General features: G+C 38.7%; 1 protein-coding gene across 1 annotated transcript in view; it reads left to right on the top strand.

Moving 5' to 3' along the window:
- The window catches only part of LOC124788372 (transient receptor potential-gamma protein-like), a 389,094-nt gene extending 372,303 nt beyond the window's left edge, over nt 1-16,791 (top strand). The window contains exon 19 of the mRNA XM_047255637.1: nt 16,546-16,791. Coding sequence (XP_047111593.1) covers nt 16,546-16,791 — 246 coding nt within the window. The remainder of the gene's footprint in view (nt 1-16,545) is intronic.
- Nucleotides 16,792-20,051: the final 3,260 nt, after the last annotated feature.

Raw genomic sequence — 20,051 nt, 5'->3', positions numbered from 1 at the left:
AGGCGATATAAAAATAAAAAAGGCAATATTACTTCATTCCCGTAATGATATATGGGATCAGTTTTTTGAGGTACAAGCCAAAAAAAAAGTTTTCACAGTCCAAAAGCATGTAATGTGAATTATTTGTGGTGTTAACTCAAGAATGCCCTGCAGAATCCCATTCAACACACTAGGTATACTGACTACTAATTGCTTAAGTTTTTATTTTTTAGTGAAATTTGGCAGTTTTTCCATCTAACTGCATAGTTCATGGCATAAGCACTAGAAATGAGAATAATCTTCATAAAGATTTAAAGTCCATGTACTTTGGCCCATGAAGGTGTACTTTATTCAGAGACAAACATTTTCAATGTCTTGCCACCATGGCAGCCACAAAAAGTTTAACTGCTAATTAAGTTCATTTGAAGAGGAGCCTAAAGGATTTATTGGTGGACAACTCCTACTCCATATACAAATTTCTTAGTAGGACCTCCTGAAGTATAAATTGTTACTTATATAAAGTAATACATTCTGTTCTATCTGATTTCATATACACCTCACTGTACAGAGGTATGCTAAGACTTCTTAAATGAAAATATGTATGATCTTTTAACTTATTTCACATCTATTAGCATCTCTCTTTTTTTTTGTAAACAAGTGTTGTGTGTTCTTGTTTTATCAGACCTTCCACATCCTATGTAACAAAAAATATATCTAATCTAATCTCACCATGTATTTTTAATAAGGAAATTACTGTTAGAGAAGGTACATAATTGGCTTTAAAGGAACTGGTAGATGATGAAGGAGAGAGTCTTGAAGTCTTCAGGGTGAGAGAGTGCTTCCTTACAGAATACAAATTGAAACTAAAGCTTGAAAAACATCTATACATCTTTCAGTAGATGGCAAGAGGGGTTGCCTCTTGTATTGTATTTGAGTGAATTCACTATATGTACAGCATAAATATAGACATGTTGGTAGATTTGCTTGCAATTTATGATGGAAATAATTTTTGCATTTGCTTTTTTTCTCTCCATAATTGGTATTTGTATTGACAGATGAAACTGTTACTACCATTTTCTCATCACTGAACATTTCCTGGACAACTAAGATATAGAAAGTCGAATGCTTGACACTTTCACCCAAAAATCTGCCAAATCCCATGCTCAAATTATGATATGTTTATATGGATCATAAAGCCTAACACATAAAGGCATCAATTTGAATCCTCTTGATTGGAAGAATTGACCATTAATGAAGTAAACTTGTAAATGACACAATTGCAGTTTAGTTTAGTTTAGTGCATTATTTATGGTGTGAAGAGAAGTGTCTCAGTAGGTTTGTAAACCTACATTTTCTCTACAAAAACATGGCTGTTGCATGCTGACCATTAACACATTTGCTACTTTTTTTACAAATCTTGATCTATAACAAAATTTGATAAATGTGACCCAACTACATATATACTCTCTATTCCAAAATTCATCTATGAGGTAAAAGGAGTTGTCATGAAAAAATTATTTTGGTTTGTTTCTAAAACTTTTGTTATTTGCCAACATCTTTAATTCACATGGAAGGTGGTCAAATATTTTTATGGCTGCATGCATTATTTCTTTCCATGTGAGAGTAAGTTTTAGGTAGAGCAGACTCTTCTATTACCATGTGTTGCTTTTGTGAATTCTGCTCTTAATTTCGGATTGTGCCTGATTCTTGACAACAGATTTCATACAACAACAAATTTATTGTGAGGTTGTTGTTAGAATGACTAATTTTTCAAACAATGGAAAATACGAGATGGAATGTAACGATATTATGAAAACGACAGTTGCTACTCACCATATAGTGCACACACACACACACACACACACACACACACACACACACACACACACACACACACACACACACACACACACACACCTGCAGCTCACACACACATCTCATGCAGCTGAAGCCAGACTATGAGCAGCAGCAGCAGCAGCGCATCATGGGAGAGACAACTGGGTAGGCACCAAGGAGAAGTCTGGGGTGGGGAGGGGGAAAGATAGCAGGGTAGGGGTGGGGTACAGTAAAGTGCTGCTGGGGAGCATGCAGCGACAAGGTGGAGAGAGGGTAGGGCAACTACGTGCCGTCGGTAGGTGAGACGGTAGGTGGGAGAGGGAGAAAGAGGGGGGGGGGGGGGGTTAGTGAAAAAGGAGAGAAGTAAAGAGACTGGGTGCACTGGGTGCATTGGTAGAATAGAGGGATGTTGAGTGCTGGCTTGGGAACGTCGAAGAGGCTAGATGTGTGAAGACAATGACAAATGGAAGTTGAGAATGGAAGTTGAGACCAGGAGGGTTATGGAAATGTAGGATATATTGCAAGGAGAGCTCCCACCTATATAATTCAGAAAAGCTGCTGCTGGTGGGAATTAGGCTCATGGCACAGGCTGTGAAGCAGTCATTGAAATGAAGAATGTCATGTTGAGTGGCGTGCTCAGTATCGAGGTGGTCCAGTTGTTTGTCAGTGTCCATTCATGTGGACACATAGGTTGTTGGTTGTCACAACCATGTAGAATGCAGTACAGTGGTTGCAGTTTAGCTTGTAGATCACATTACTGGTTTCACAGGCAGCCCTGGTGTTGATGGGTTAGGTGATGTTTGTGAGCAGATAGGAGTAGGTGGTGGTGGGAGGATATACGGGCCGGTCTTGTATCTAGGTCAATTGCAGGGATATGAGCCATGAGGCAAGGGATTGGAGCAGGGATTGTGTAGGGATTAATGAGGATATTGTGTAGGTATGGTAGACTGTGTATTACCACTTTGGGGGGTGAGGAGGGTAGTGGACAGGACATTTCTCATTTCAAGACACAATGAGAGCTAGTCAAAACCATGGTGGAGAATGTAATTCAGTTGCTCCAGTCCTGGGTGATACTGAGTTATGAGGGGAATGCTCCTCCGTGACCAGATGGTGGGACTTTGGGAGGTGTTGGCTGACTGGAAAGATAAAGCACAGAAGATTTGTTTTTGTACAAGGTTGGGAGGATAATTACAATCTGTAAAGGCTTCAGTGAGACCCTCGGTGTATTTTGAGAGTGATCACTCGTCACAGCAGATGTGAGAGCCAAGGGTGGCAAGACTGTATGGAAAGGACTTCTTGGTATGGAACCGATGGCAGCTGTCACAGTGGGTGTATCACTGGTGGTTGGTAGGTTTGATGTGGACAGAGGTACTGATGTAGCCATCTTTGAAGTCGAGGTCAACATCTAGAAAGATGGCTTGTTGGGTTGAGTAGGACCAGGTGAAGTAATGGGGAAGATGGTGTTGAGGATCTGGAGGAATGTGGACAGGGTGTCCTCACCCTTAATCCAGATTGCAGGTGAGGGGTTTAGGATTCTGGGTGACTAGGAAGGATTCCTCTAAATGACCTGTGAATAGGTTGGCATAGGATAGTGCCACACTGGTTCTCATAGCCATACCCCAGATTTGTTTGCAGGTAATGTAGGTAATGCATTCGGAGGAGAAGTAATTGTGGGTGAGGATATAAACGCAAAACCATTGCTGATCTGAAAACAGCCATTCAGGAGGTCATCAACAGCATCAATATTCTGTCACTTCAGCTAGTCACCCAGAATCCTAAACCCATCACCTGGTTCAGATACACTAATGGCATCTTTGTGATCTGGATAGAGGGTGAGGACAACCCATCCACATTCCTACAGAACCTTAACCCGTCTTCGCGATTTGCTTTACTTAGTGCTACTCGACCCAACAAGCTACCTTACTAGATGTTGATCTCCACTTGAAAGATGGCTACATCAGCACCTCCATTCCTATCAAACCTACCAACCACCAGCAGTACCTCCACTTCAACAGCTGCCACCCCTTCCATACCAAGAAGTACCTCCCATACAGCCTAGCCATCAGTGGCCATCAAATCTGCAGTGATGAGCAGTCCCTCTTGAAATATACTGAGGGTCTCACTGAGGCCTTTCAAGATTGTAATTACCCTCCCAACTTGTACAAAAATTAATCTCTCGCGCTTATCTGTCCAGCCACCCACCACCTCCAAAAGTCCCACTATTGCACCACAGAAGAGCATTAAAGGACTGGAGCAACTGAATTACATTCTTGGCTAGGGCTTTGACTACCTCTCACCATGCCCCCATGCCCTGAAATGAGAAATGTCCTTGTTCATTCCCACACAACACCTGCTCCCAACCCCTCCCTCATGGCCCATATCACTGCAACAGACCTAGATGCAAGACCTGTCCCGTACATCCTCCCATCACCATCTACTCCAATCTGGTCATAAACATCACCTAACCCATCGACACCAGGGCTACCTGAAACCAGTAATGTGATCTACAAGCTAAACTGCAATCACTATTATGCATTCTATGTGGGCATGACAACCGACAAGCTGTCTGTCCACATGAATGGCCACTGACATACTGTGGCCAAGAAACAACTGGACCACAATGATGCTGAGCATGTCACCCAACACAATGTTTTTCATTTCAAAGACTGCTTCACAGTGTGTGCCACATGGATACTTCCCACCAACATCACTTTTCTGAATTGCAGAGGTGGTAACTCTCCCTGCAGTACATCTCCTGCCATCAACCTTTGTTAGTCATTATCCTCACCAATCTAGCTCCTTTCCTGTTGCTGTTCCAGCACTAAACAGCCCTCTATTCCGCCAACGCACCCAGTCTTTTTACTTCTCTCATTTTCTGTTACCCCTCTCTTCCTCCCCTGCCCACCATCTAACATTGCCGACTGCACATTGCTGCCCTATCCCCTCCCCACCTCATCCCTGCAAGCTCCCCAGCAGCACTTTACAAGCCCCACCCCTACCCTCCTATCCCTCCTTGTCCCCACCCTAGCGTCCTTCTTACCCCCACCCAGTTGCCTCTCTTGTCACGTACTGCTGCTGCTCGTAGTCTAGCTTCAGCTGCCAGAGAGTGTGCTCATGTGTGTATGAGTTACATTTTGCGCATGTGTGTGTGTGTGTGTGTGTGTGTGTGTGTGTGTGTGTGTGTGTGTGTGTGTGTGTGTCTATTTTTGACAATGGCCTTGTTGGCCAAAAGCTTATTTTGTAACAGTCTTTTTGTTGTGCCTATCTCCGAATCAGCTTCTCCGCTATATGGTGAGTAGCAACTATCCTTTTTATAATATTGTTCATCTTTTAAACAGTTGAGGATCAACACCAGATATTGTTTCTATGTAATGGGTACTTGGTGTCTATGCATGGAAATACCCCAAACAATTATTTCATAAGACATCAGTGAATGGATGTATACAAAGTACACTAATTTTCTAACAGTTTCATCACCAAAATCAGCAGTCCACACATATATACATATTATAAAAATGTATGTATTTATATACTGGGTGACAATTAATTATTAGATAACTAGTTAGAAACTACAGCATGCACACACTTTATTTAACATGTAAGCATCACTGCAGACATTCCGATTTAGGTTATGACGTGTTTCACATGGCTGCCATCACTGGCGATGATATGGTGCAGATGAATAGTGAAATTCTGCCTGACTCACTGAAGTGTCACTACACTGATGCTCTTGGTGACCTCCTTAATAGCTGTTTTCTGCTCAGCAGCAGTTCTGGGGTTATTGCTGTATGCCTTCTCTTTAATGCAGCTCCGCAAAAAGGAGGCGCGTGTGTTCAGATTTAGAGAATGTGCCAGCCAATCGTGGCCCGTGCAGTGGCCTCTGGGGACCCCAGTGCCAGAATGCAGTCCCTAAAATGCTCCTCCAGATCGAACACTCTCCTCCTTCGACGGGGTCGAACTCCGTCTTGCACGAACCACATCTTGTCGAAATGAGGATCACGTAGCATAATAGAGTTGAAATTGTCTTCCGAACTCTTCACGTACCATTTGACAGTCACCGTACCGTCGAGAAACATCAGAATATCACACCAATTTTTCTGTGATTGGACATTGCACACCCCACAGTCATCCATTGAGTATGAAGAGACTTCTCAATCGTGAAATGCAGATTCTCGGTCCCCAAATGTGCCAATTTTGCTTACTGATGAACCCATCCGAATGACAGTGGGCTTCACCACTAAAGGAAACCGTGTGTGGTGTGCATACTGTAAGACCTTCGGTACACACACCGTCAGATTATTTGACTTGTCGCTCTGACGAAGTAGGCGAGTGTGAGCAATATGACTCGTGGTCTTATCGTGGCACGTTTATCTTCTGCCGTTAGGTCGGACGATAGAAATGCCACTTGCACGCTTTGAGTAGCAGATTGACGGTGACCGACTTTAAACAGAACTTGATTAATTTTCACACACATTTATTAAAATAATAAAAAGGATAGACATTATGTAACTTGATTCTGGATGCTGTTTACAACTGACAATCTGAAGTTCCTTTGGTACGTTAATCTTATTCTCACATATCTCTGATACTTTACAAAGTGTCTATACATTTATCTTCGTGGCTATGTACAGGAATATGACAATCTTCTTAGGTGCAGACTGAAACTTGACTATAGACCGGTACAGACTAATGCAGACAGGTACAGACAAATACAGACTGACTAATTGGAGACCCGTACACTCGTTATAATACCTCGCGCGTTCAGGTATCACTGCGCGAGTGTGATCCGCGTGGAGAAAAGGTTCTACGTTAGCAGCAATCTCATTGACTGCGTTACATATTAATATGCGGATCGGCGGAAGCAGAATTTGGTCCGTCTCTAAGACAGCGCCATCTCGTAGCGCGGAGACGGACGAGCGCTGCACCTGTGCTGTTGTGCTTAGTGGGGCGCGCTCTAGTGGGAAAGTTGTGTACGCGCTGACTATGCAGTACTATGTCCACAACACCATGCATGTGCATTCTAATTCCCATCGTGCCCTATGGCCAACCATACAGGTTTCAATAATTGTAGTGCTGTACGTGTGTATGTTCCACATCTGTTCCTAAGCCACTGGACAGATTTCAGCCAAAGTTGGTACACATATTACTTGCTTTCTGGAAAGAATTGCTGGGGTAAGAACCACCAAACAATCAAGGGCTGGGGGTGTGGGTGAAAAGGAACTACAACCAATGACATGGTAATACCAATTTCTCATTCACCCAGTATTTGAGAATGAGACCACTTAATGGCTTACAACAAACTTTACACATAATTTCCAATCTTCATGATACTTTTTCTCACTTTATAAACTCCACACAAAATGATGAAAGGAAAAGAGGTTTTCACTTACTACACTAAATCTTTTCATGCAGTAAAACTGCCGCATCAGACATGTAGTTTTAATATATTACTTCTTTACTACCAACTGTATTCACAGCACACTTTACGTATTCATGGTCAGTATTGCCTTGAGTGTGCCTAAACTTCTCCAGAATCCAAGCTCATCTTCCCCAATATTACTTCTATCAGTTTTTCCATTCTGTAAGGGATTAATGTTGATATTTTACAACCATGACTTATTACACTGATATTTCAGTAATATTCACACCTGTCAGCATATGTTTTCTTTGCAATTGGAATTACTATATTCTTCTTGATGTCTGAGAATATATTACCTGTCCCATACATCTTGCACACCAGATGGAAGAGTTTCATCACGGATGGCTCTCCAAAGGCTCTGACGGAATTTTGTTAAAACCCGGGCATTGTATTGACTTAGGTCTTTCAGTGCTCTGTCAATTTCTTTTTGCAGTATTATATCTCCAATCTCATTTTCATCTACATCCTCTTCCCTTCCTGTAATATTCTCTTCAATAACATCTACCTTGTACAGACCTTCTACATACTCTTTCCATCTCTCATCTTTCCCTTCTTTGTTTAGACCTGGTTTTCCATCAGACCTCTTAATATTAATACAGCTGCTTATATTTTCTCTAGAGGCCTTTTTAATTTTCCTGTAGGCAGTATCTATCTTTCCCTGAATGAAACATGCTTCTAAATCCTTACATTTGTCCTCTAGCCATTCCTGCTTAGCTACTTTGCACTCCTTGTCAATCTTATTTTTTTAAATGTCTGTATTCCCTTCCACCTACTTCTTTCGTGGCATTTTTAAATTTTCTCTGTTCATCAATTACATTCAGTATTTACTACATTATCTAAGGATTTCTACTAGGCCTTATCTTTGTACTCAATTGATCCTCTGCTGTCTTCACTATTTCATCTCTCAAAGCTACCCATTTCATTTCGACTGTATTCCTTTCCCCTGTTCTCATCAATCATTGCCTAATGCTCTCATTGAAACTATCAACAACTTCTGGTTCTTTTGGTTTGTCCAGGTCCTATCCCTTTAATTTTCTGCCTTTTTGCAATTTCTTCAGTTTACAATTCATAATCAATAAATTTTTATCACAGTCCACATCTGTCCCTGGAAATGTCTTACAGTTTAAAATCTGGTTCCAAAATCTCTATCTTACCATTATGCAATCAGTTTGAAATCTTGGTTCAAATGGCTCTGAGCACTATGGGACTTAACATTTGAGGTCATCAGTCCCCTAGAACTTAGAACTACTTAAACCTAACTAACCTAAGGACATCACACACATCCATGCCCGAGGCAGGATTCGAACTTGAGAGCATAGCGGTCATACGTTCCAGACTGAAGCGCCTAGAACTTTGAAATCTTCCAGTGTCTCCAGGTCTCTTCCATGTATACAGTCTTTCATTAGTCTGAAACCAAGTGTTAGTGATGATTAAATTATGCTCTGTCCAGAATTCTACCAGGTGGCTTCTTCTTTCATTCCTTCCCAGTCCCTATTCACCTACTGTTTTTCCTTCTCTTCCTTTTCCTGCTGTCAAATTCCAGAACCCTCTGATCTATTAAATTTTTGTCTTCCTTAATGATCAGAAGTACAAGTTTGGGTGCCATTTAGCTCTGCAGATGAAGAAGAGATTGGAGAAATATATGATGAGATGAAAGAAAACATTGTAGTTAATGTCAGGGAAACTGTCTATTATTATGAAAGAAAACATCCTGTTAGATCAGGAGATCATTTAAAGGTGAAAAAGGCACAATACAATACTGAAAATCTGAGACATTTCACTGTGCCCAAATAGTCGTCAGGGACACTATGACAGTTTGTTAACAAAAAAATTAATGTCCTGTAAAAAACTATTTACACACAAGTGTAGATTGTAATGGGTTCTTCAGTACTGCCTGTTCAGTATATGTCTTCAAATGATGTTGACCATTACTTTGTTTTTAGTTTGCACTAAGGCCCATGTCACATATATAGTTCAAAATTAGTGCTTATTTTGTTTGTTCATTGTTGGTCTCTTGTCTTCCATGGAGTATGTTGATGGTTCCAAGTCATTGGCCTTGTACCAAACAACATTAAATGGTCAAAAGATTGTTATTCAGGTAACTTCAGATGGTTATTCCAAAAAATGTTATTACTGAACTTTGAAATTGATACAGTTTTCAGTATTTCCACGCTCACTTCTAGCAATATATAATACTTCTGCCTTGAGCAGTATTATATTTTTTATTTATTTATTTATCCATCCACAGACAATAAATATTGTATGTATATTGTCCAAAAGTACTTGAAATTTATGGGAAACAATTTGTGGAAAAGGAACATACAAAATTTTACATTAAGTAGTACAAAGAATAATACATACAAAACTGTACAAAAATGTACAAAGAATAATACTTGGTCATACAAGACACAGTAATACAACTTTTTATACATGTATACTAACAGTATTGTTACTGTTTGTCCTAAGGCTTTACTTTTGTCTTCCTTGAACAGGAAGCTCGCATATTCGCTTCAATTATTCAGTAAAGATTTTACCACACTCAGTAGCTTTTGGGGATGTAAGACAGTGTTTTCAGTTTTACCTTAATATAAACATTATCAGAATTATTTATTGGCCTAAATAGTCATTTACTGAGTGAAAACATTGTTCAAGTAGAAATTCTTTAAATTCTACTTTAAATCCGTTTTCATCTTCTAACTTCCTGATGTTGGCTGGAAGTATGTTGTAGAGTTTTCTACCAGTATGGCTCACATGCCTTTATCTGTGTGTTCTTTTTGTTCACTGGGTATGGAGTGTATGCTATTTCGAGTATTGTAGTTTGGCAAGTCGGCATTTGTCTGAAAATCTGCAAGATGGGCCCTAACACATATTTGTATATATGTACGGAAGGTATTGTTATAGCTTTAAGCTTGTTGAATAAGGGTTTGCATCATGTCTGTGGATGACTGTGTGTTTTTATTTGGATAGCCCTCTTCTGTAACAGAAACATTTGTTTTAAATGGCAAGTGGTGGAACCCCAAAATATTATTCCATATGTTGCAAGAGACTGAAAATAGCCAAAATATGCCATCCTGGTACCCTCTTCATTAAAGACATTTCCAATAATTCTAAGACCAAAACAGGCTGAGTTAAGTTTCTGCACAAGTTTCATTACATGGTCATTAAAATTAAGATTTTCATCTACATGAACCTCCAGCAGTTTTGTTGATACCACTCTGTCTGTGGCCTTGTCACCCAACAACAGATCAAGATTTACATTTTGACATGTTTCCTAAACTGCGTATAATTTGTTTTATTTGCATTTAATGTCAAATGGTTTGCATCGAACCAAGTGTGGACATTTTTTATTAAATGATCAGTAGATGTTTGCAGTATTTGCTTTGGTGCACCTATTATCACGCTAGTGTCATCTGCAAATTGTATGGCCTTTGCTGCTCCATCTGAGGTGTGGAAGTCATTTATGTAGACAAGGAACATTAAGGGACCTAAAATACTGCCTTGCTGCACTCCTATTTCCACATTTTTTGCATCTGATACTAAATTTATTTTGTGGTTGTAGTAATCTGACATCAGTCCTACAATCTGTGTTCTGGTCTGTTTTGTAGGTATGATTCAAACCACTTTTTTCCCTGTTCCATGAATACCTAATGCTTCCAGTTTTCCTAAAAGAATGCATGATTGACAGTGTCAAATGCTTTGGAGAGATCTAAATTTATTCCTACTGCGTTGTTGTCGTTTTCTAGATTTTTTATTATTTGTTCAGTGTAGCACATTAATGCTGTTTCTGTTTTTGCCTGCCTGGAAGCTATGCTGATTTCTATTTAGTAACTTACGGTCATTTGGGTACTTGTTGATTCTGTGCTTCATTAATTTTTCTACTATTTTGGAAAATGCTGGAAGGAGGGATATTGGCCAATAGTTTTCTACCTTATGCTTGTCACTGTTTTTGAATAATGGTTTCACTTTTGACATTTTCATTCTTTCCAGAAACACTACTTCACTAAATGTAAATTGGCTGTGTGTGCCAAGTGCCTTGCAATTTGTGCAGCTGTCATTGTTATGATATAAACAGGCATCTCATCTACTCCTGCTGACATTTTAGGTTTCAAGCTCTTCATTACTTTGAATACTTCATCTTCATCTGTTGGATCTATCCTCATGCTACAAACAGCTTTTGGAAATTCAGGTTTTTCTTGGTTTGTAAATTTCAAGCTTAATAACGTTGTTGCACTTATGAAATAATTGTTGATGTAATTTGGCAAATCTTGTTTTTTAATATTGACATTTTCTGTGTTTTTGAGAATGATATCCTAGTCCTCGCATCTCTTTCCTGTTTCAGTCTTCACAATACGCCGTATGGCTTTTGATTTGTTATCAGACTGTCTTATTCAGTTGTCATTACTCATAAATTTTGCCTTGTTAGTTACTTTTCAATATACCCTTTTGTAAGTCTTAACATTTCCTATGAACTGTGGATCTTTCGATGTCTTACATTTTGAATTTAGTCTCTTTAGAGTTCCACAAGAAGTTTTGATGCCAGCTGTGATCCAAGAACTGGACTTTGTATTGTGATGTGATGCGATTCTTGACAGCTTCTTTGGAAAGTGCATTTCAAAATATCCCATGAAAATTGAAGAAAAAGTGTTATAAGCTTAATTTGAAAAGGAAACACACACACACACACACGCACACACACACACACACACACACACACACACACACACAGTTATCTGAGACTGCAGACATGTGTGCAAGTTGCGTTTGTGTGAGTGTGTGTGTATGTGTGTTTATTGCTGACAAAGGCTTTAACACTAGAACCACTGATATTTAGACATACCTAGAACCGCAGCTGGGTCACTAATGACCCGCGATCTTTTCCTTTATTTCCCCTATGTCAATGGGTTATTGTTACTGCCAATGAATCTATTGTTAGAAGCACTAGGAAATTTAGAATGAAATTAACAAAAATAAACAAGGTTTACGCAAATTATAATTTTATATTTTAAAACTTGCATGTATTTGCTGAGTGTTTTTACTAGCTTCCATTACATAATGAACACAAATAATAGTCTTTTGATGTACATTTGTTGCACACAGTTTTCTTGCAGATATGACACTTTACGAATGATTTGTTTCCTTCACAGTTAGACTTTTTTACAAGGCAACATTTTCACTTTTTTTGTCTGTCAGGAATATCTTCAGGTCTGACAGGGATGCTAGTCTTTCTAGTCGCTGTGTACTTCTCAGCAAGTTCCTCCCCCAGCTGCAGGACGAAATCCCTGTGTTTCAATTTTTTATCGTTTAGAGAATTGAACAATACCCACGCTTTTATCCCAGCCAAATCCAGCAAGTTGTAAAATGTGTGAACAGGCCAACGTCTCAATGGTGCTTTGACAGAGTATTTGTGAGCCATTTGGTCGACCACGTCTACTCCATATTTAGAGCAGTTATAAAATGTAACTGTATCTGGCTTCTTTTTTATACCATCTGCAATTGTCACATAACGATGCATAGTGCTCAGAATCAGAACATTCTTGTTGCTCTTACCCTGATAAACAGTCAGTGTGGTATCATCTTTTTACAACAATACTGTGCTGTATAACTGTTCTCTTGCCTTCTTGATACAGACTGGTATTTCCCTGCGAGATCGGTTTATTGTGCCCACAAGACTCATAGAATTAGCTTTCAGTGTCTCAGAGAGCGCTAAGGAGGTGAAACAATTGTCACATGTGACATTTATTCCTTTTTTGAGGTAAGGTTGCATCAATTTTTTTACAACTAAGTCACCAAGACGCTCTTCATTCCGCCTAGTGTCATCCTTTCCTAGATAAGGGATAGCATTCACAATATATTTTGAGTCTTTATCTACCTCCATCCAGTACTTTTCCCCGTATTTGTTCGGTTTTGAGGCCATAAACTGCGTGAATCTGCAACGGCACTTTAAAGGAAAAAGCTGTTTGTTGATTGTTATATATGGACCTGGTATGTAGCTAGACTGTGCATTCACAATGTACTCATTCCAGATTTCTGATACCAAAGCAAACTTGTCTTCTCTTAGTCATTCTGATCTTGTGGATCTAAGGTCAAATCTGAGATAACGCATTATCTCTCTGAATCTGTCATGAGCCATTGTTGATTTCACACAATTATTTCCCCACTTCACTGACCACAATGTGTCTAGTTCTAAGTTCTTAGCTCCAATAGCCCCATGGATCATACAATATAGCTATAAAAGCTTCCAGTTCTTCAATTTTTATAGCCTACTCATCTGAGCTCAGTACACGACGTGCTTCAGTTTCTGTACATTTTACAATATGTTTCAAAATTTTGTCCTTTATCATTAGATGCCCTGCATTGTAACAGGTCTCATTCACGTTTCGTTTTGCATGCGGAGATGGTCCTCTCCTATCTTTGAAAACATTTTGTTGTCCATATCTTCCAGATGAACAGTCACCTATTACACCAACTTTCCAGGTTGTTCCATTGGGTGCTGCTACCTGGAGGAAACTGAAGTAGTCCAGAACCCTGGGCATTTTGTTGTCCACGCCGACCTTGAGGATGTCAACGTACTTGAGTTGACTTAGTCTTTGTGGCAGCTGTTCCTGTAATAGTAGTTATACATATTAGAACGCAATTTAATGTTGAATATATTGTGTAATATTAGAACAAAAACACACCTTCATAAATGTAATATATAACTTGTAAAAATTCAACACGAAACAAAGTATAAACATAATTGTGGCAATTGAAATTAGTGTCTACTCAACATATACATAAACAAAAATTATTATAAAACAAACACATAAACAAGCATACCTTTCGCATCAGCATTCAGTAGAACCCTCTCAGGAGTAACATTGTCTTCTGATGAAGAATCCGGAACTATTGGTGGTGGAAATTCTTCCTCAGATAAAGACTCCAGCGGTTCGCCCTCAGATTCATTATCTAAAATCTCATTTAGAGCATTTATAATGCCCTCTTCTGTGCGTAGGAATTTGGCCGTAATATATTTGTAAGTTACAAGCACTATCTACCCAGACTAAACCCGTTTTCGTGGTACAAAACTCTGGGTGCGTAATATCTGCATACAAGGTCAGACTTGTTTGAACCTCTCTCCCTCTCGTCCCCTGCTGAAAACTGGAGCGTCAGCTGGAAGTGAAGTAAAAATGAGTTTTGCGATTGTTGACCAAACACACACTAACAATAGGCATGAAGCTACATGAAAAATGCGATTGTTATAGCGACTGCACTGGGTGGGTCAGAACTGACCCTTCCGCAGTTCTAGGTGAATCTTCATATTTCTCATTTATGTTTTCGCCATAAAATGTGAAATGAAGTATAATCACTAATTACCTTATTTCATAAAAAGTCACAGAAATGTAACACTCTAGGCAATAATACAAAAGAGTGACAAACAAAAGAATTATCAAGTGGGTCATGAGTGAGCCAGCCGCGGTTCTAGTGTTAATGGCCGAAAGCTATAACTGTGTGAATCTTTTTGTAGTGCCTATCGCGACTCAGCATCTCTGCTTTATGGTGAGTAGCAACTTTCCTTCTCTAATATTGTTACATTCCATCCTGGATTTTCCATTGTTTGATATACACATCATTTGTATTTATTAGGGACAGCACAACTGTCCGCGGCTCACTAGTTAGGATATTCTTTAAGTCTACACAGTTTTCAGTGGAATATTTTCTTTTATATCTGAAGTACACTTTTTTTTCTTCCAGTGGCATTGAAGGAATTTTGAGGACAAGAGCATTATGGTCTGATAATCATAAATCAGTATTTGTCACTTCCACTTCTGTGGATCGTACATTTGAAAATATATTATGTCGGGTGATGCTGAGGGAATTAGATTAGGAAATGAGGCACTTAAAGTAGTAAAGGAGTTTTGCTATTTGGGGAGCAAAATAACTGATGATGGTCGAAGTAGAGAGGATATAAAATGTAGGCTGGCAATGGCAAGGAAAGCGTTTCTGAAGAAGAGAAATTTGTTAACATCGAGTATAGATTTAAGTGTCAGGAAGTCATTTCTGAAAGTATTCGTATGGAGTGTAGCCATGTATGGAAGTGAAACATGGACGATAAATAGTTTGGACAAGAAGAGAATAGAAGCTTTCGAAATGTGGTGCTACAGAAGAATGCTGAAGATTAGATGGGTAGATCACATAACTAATGAGGAAGTATTGAATAGGATTGGGGAGAAGAGAAGTTTGTGGCACAACTTGACCAGAAGAAGGGATCGGTTGGTAGGACATGTTCTGAGGCATCAAGGGATCACCAATTTAGTATTGGAGGGCAGCGTGGAGGGTAAAAATCGTAGAGGGAGACCAAGAGATGAATACACTAAGCAGATTCAGAAGGATGTAGGTTGCAGTAGGTACTGGGAGATGAAAAAGCTTGCACAGGATAGAGTAGCATGGAGAGCTGCATCAAACCAGTCTCAGGACTGAAGACCACAACAACAACAACAAGACTATTTGTATTATATGTTATTCTTGTGGGTTTGTGTATGTGTGGAAACAGATTGAAACTACATAATAGATTTAGGAATTGTTTTTTTAGCCTACTTTCATTCATAAGATTTATGTTGAAATCCCCACAGACAACTACAGTGGCTCTTTTAGTAAAAAGAATGTTAAGCAGTGTTTCTAATTGATTAATGAATATTTCTGTATCCCCAGTAGGTGGTCTGTATATTGCTGTGACTATGGCTTTTCCCTGTATTTCATAGAACTGTATAGCTGCTATAAAACAAGATCAGGTCCCTTTGCAATGACGCTTCTGTAAAGAGTGTTCATTCCACAACACATTCCCACCAAGTCTCTTTATCTCCTTATAACGAATAAGAACAGCGGACGCATGTAGAAGTAAAAGTTTTTATAACAGTATCAATAACGATTGCTGGAACAACTTTAAACCTGTTAATAAAATAGGTTTACATGAATGCAAGTGACATGCTTTAACTTTAGTTTCTATGTGCAGGATACAAATACTTAAGTATGGAATAATTCATATTTATTGCTGTGTAAATATCAAAATTATTCTTATCAAACTCAAAAGATTGATATCCAATGATATTGTATGTTTCTTATGATATTACTGGCTAGATTGCATTACAAGATGTAACTGAAGACTTCACAAGAAATTCTTTTTGTATTAAAGTGTCAATATAAAACGTTGTTTTAGCTTCAGTTTTGGAATCAGTTACTTGGTATTTGCCCTTATACGAATCTTACTTTTTTATCACATGACTTCCACTCCCAAACAATATTATAGAGATAATATAATACATATTGTGTTTCAGGATCAGAGTGCAAATTTCCACCAGGATACACAGCAGCAATGTCAAGAACCACAGGTGTCATCAAGCTCAACTACAACGGCGACATCAACAACAGAGACAGACATGACTGTCATTTCTGGTGAGCAGCAGCAGCAACAGGGAGTGACTAAGCTGCCACGCAATGGCTCTGTGGTGGTGGCAGCACTGCCGCACCTGCCGGGAATCCAGCCACTCAGTGGACACGATGGCTCAGCTGGTTGGCTGTGAGCTGCATTACGGCTGGTCCGTAATGGTGGTAGCACTGCACAAACATTCAACGTCTGTGCACTGCTACTCAGCTCTGAACTGATTGTTCTTCCCCTCTGAGTGGCTGAACAGTCAGCAGTCACACATCTGTGGTCTGAGGATGGTGATATCTTGAATTAGAAGTGTCATGTGCTGCTCTCTGTCCTCCTGCTGGCCTAAAGTAACTGTAGCATGCAGAAAGGGCTGTACAAGAATTGTGGTACACTTTCCTCTGCTTGATGCGTAATCTTAATATACAGATCATATAAAAAGTGCAGGAACTCCACACTTCCTCAGTTATGTGGGAACAAAAATGCTATGATGCTCTGTATTATCACTCACTCTGCACTGTCACCCAAAAGTGAACATGCTCAAAGACATAATCTGTAAACTATAATAGTGTTTTGCCTAAAAATGTCAATTTAGGCATTGAGTGTGGTTTATCTCCATTTGATAATCTATTGACACTGTGTGAGACTAAAGCATAAAGAATCAGGAGCCCATTAGCATCTGTCATCTCTCTCAGGCGGCAGATAGTCTTTTGCATTATTTTCCTAGTAATGTACACAGTTCTCAGATAGCAACTGGAACTAAAACAGCAACCTATATTGTAGTCTTATAAATAGAAACTCAGTGAAGGGTAAGTGTGTCAAAGTATCCAAGGTTTAGTGATGAACTATTCATAATCATACTGCATAAATTTCATGTGCCATCTGTGGATTATTTTTAATGTGAGGAAGCAGTTTATTCTCCTCTGAACACACATTAACATAAAGTCATTACAGAAAACTTTATTTACCTACATTTTGCTGACTCTCTCATATTTCCCTGAGAAATTCTCGAAGCATCTCCAACAAATTATTAAACGTATTGAATAAAATTTTAAATGATATTTTTGATACTCTCAGTGTTTATTGACTAAGATATCATTTGACATTACTTGCAGAAGGATGTGAGTGTGAGCAGGATGAGAATGTGTTTCTGGAAGCAACACTTTTGTACTAACACTAGTTAACAATGTTAGGAAAAGAACACACAAGAGTGGAAGTATTAGGAGAAGCTACATCATGCATTTACATTGGAGAATCTATTGTCTGAAAGACACTGGTAGGAATCAATAAATAGCAGAAGTCAGAACACATCTCATGTCAGCCTCACTATATTTTAAATATGTACTTTGGCCAAGTATTTCCCTCATGATACATCGTATTACAGTCGATCTCATATCGAAAACACACAGGTGATAAATTTCAGTTATGACATTATAAGTTTACAGATGATATCAGGTAGCTTAATTGTTTTATGCAATGGTTTTTAGTAGCCCATTAATTCTCAATAATAAGCAGATTTTACTACTTCCATGTCTTTTCAGAAAATTCTTAAATTCTTGGAAGAAAATCACAAATTCTGTTAATGTTTGTCATTTCTTATAAATGTTGGTCACGTTTTTGGCTGCCCTGTATTTTTATTGTTAGTTTTAAATTCTGTTCAATATGACTAGACTGTGAAAATAGCTATTCTTCTTAAGCTTGCAACAATATTAATATTTGACGACACAGGAAAGTAAAAGACAGAAAGACCATGATCAGTCCAGGAAACAAATCACAAAAAACTTCTTCAGAATTCTTCAGTGTCACCTCTAACTGTAACTGCAATAAATATCCCATAATGTTAGCTTTCACAAGCAAGATTAATACTCATAACATTCACTAATATGGTTGTAAAGTTTAAAATACAGCTCCACGATAAGTAAATTTTATAGACGTGAATGCAGAGTAGACTCTTGAAGAACATACTGCCTCTCATGTAGGAGCAGAAACTGAAGAAACCCTCATTCCAGATGTCAGAAATGAATTATGTGCCACCAAATCTAATATGCTCTCTAAGTTGAGTTCAGAGTCCGCCCCTGGCAGCTGAGTGGTCAGCACGCCGGAATGTCATACCTAACGGCTCGAGTTCGATTCCCAGCTGGGTCAGAGATTTTCTCCACTCGGGAAATGGGTGTTGTGCTGTCCTTATCATCATCATTTCATCCCCATCGACATGCAAGTCGCCGAAGTGGCGTCAACTTGAAAGACTTGCACCAGGAGAACGGTCTACCTGACGGGAGGCCCTAGCAACACAGCATTTCCATTGTTAGTTGAGTTCAGAGATATTTCAGTGTAAGTTATTATTGAGATTTTTTCCAGTGGCAATTTTTTCCTATTATATTTTTCAAAATAGAGACTGGGGAGTGTAGTGAGTCTCAAAGAAGAGAATGAAAAGTGATTTTTCTTCGTTGTAAATTATGTGCATACTTCTGTGCAAATAATAATTATTTCCCATCATCTTGAATAAATCAGTACACGCCTTTGGAAATATAAAATCAGAACTGTTTCAAACCACTATTCCTTCAGTTTATAGCAGTTATCACTTTTTATTTTTAAAAAACACGTACCTTATCAACAATTACTTTAGCCAGAAAAGGGCAAAAATTTACTATGATGTTCATTTATTGTCAGCTTTAAGTTGTACATGGGTTAATGTACGTGAGGAATCAGATGTAATAAGCTGCTAGTAAAATAACTGTATAACATCAGACTTTTCATGGTATTATCTGTAAATACACAGATTCTGCACATTAACACCAAGAAACTGGAACAGGGTAGCAATTAAAAATAAATATGCAGTGAAGTACCATGCTTAATGTACATATGCTTCATACTATAAACCACCTATCAGAATTTTGATAAAAAAACTGTTGGTCCACTGCAGAAATTATTGAACTTTAGACTACAGTGATGGAGAACACATTTTCAGCAGGGCAGTATTTTTATTATTAGCTGTAAATTCTGTTCAGTATTCTTCTTAAGAGAAAAAATTAGGTAATCCTTTGATAGATCCATCTTGCGGCAAAATATTTGTAGTGAAAGTAACACACAGCTAATGTAATTTAATTATCTACATACTGCTGAGCACTAGTGGTTCTTCAGACATTGATGCCACCAGTTATCCAACAGATCTGCTCCTGGCTAGTTGCAACATGAGGTGTGTCTTTTTTTGGAGACAGAAAACTAGTAGTTTAATTTTAATCATTAAACTCTAGTTCCATACCTTTCTTATTTTTACCTGTTTCCATCTGAATCAAAAGAAAGACATTATCAGTATTTCACAAATTCTGTGTATCAGGTCTTCCAATTCAACAACAATATGGAAAGGATATATTGCTACTTACCATATAGAGAAGGCACAGAACCACAGAT

This window comes from Schistocerca piceifrons, chromosome 3, assembly GCF_021461385.2.
Source record: "Schistocerca piceifrons isolate TAMUIC-IGC-003096 chromosome 3, iqSchPice1.1, whole genome shotgun sequence".
Lineage (NCBI taxonomy): Eukaryota > Metazoa > Arthropoda > Insecta > Orthoptera > Acrididae > Schistocerca > Schistocerca piceifrons.
Note: the sequence above shows the minus strand (reverse complement) of the source record. Positions and strands in the feature narration are given on the sequence as shown.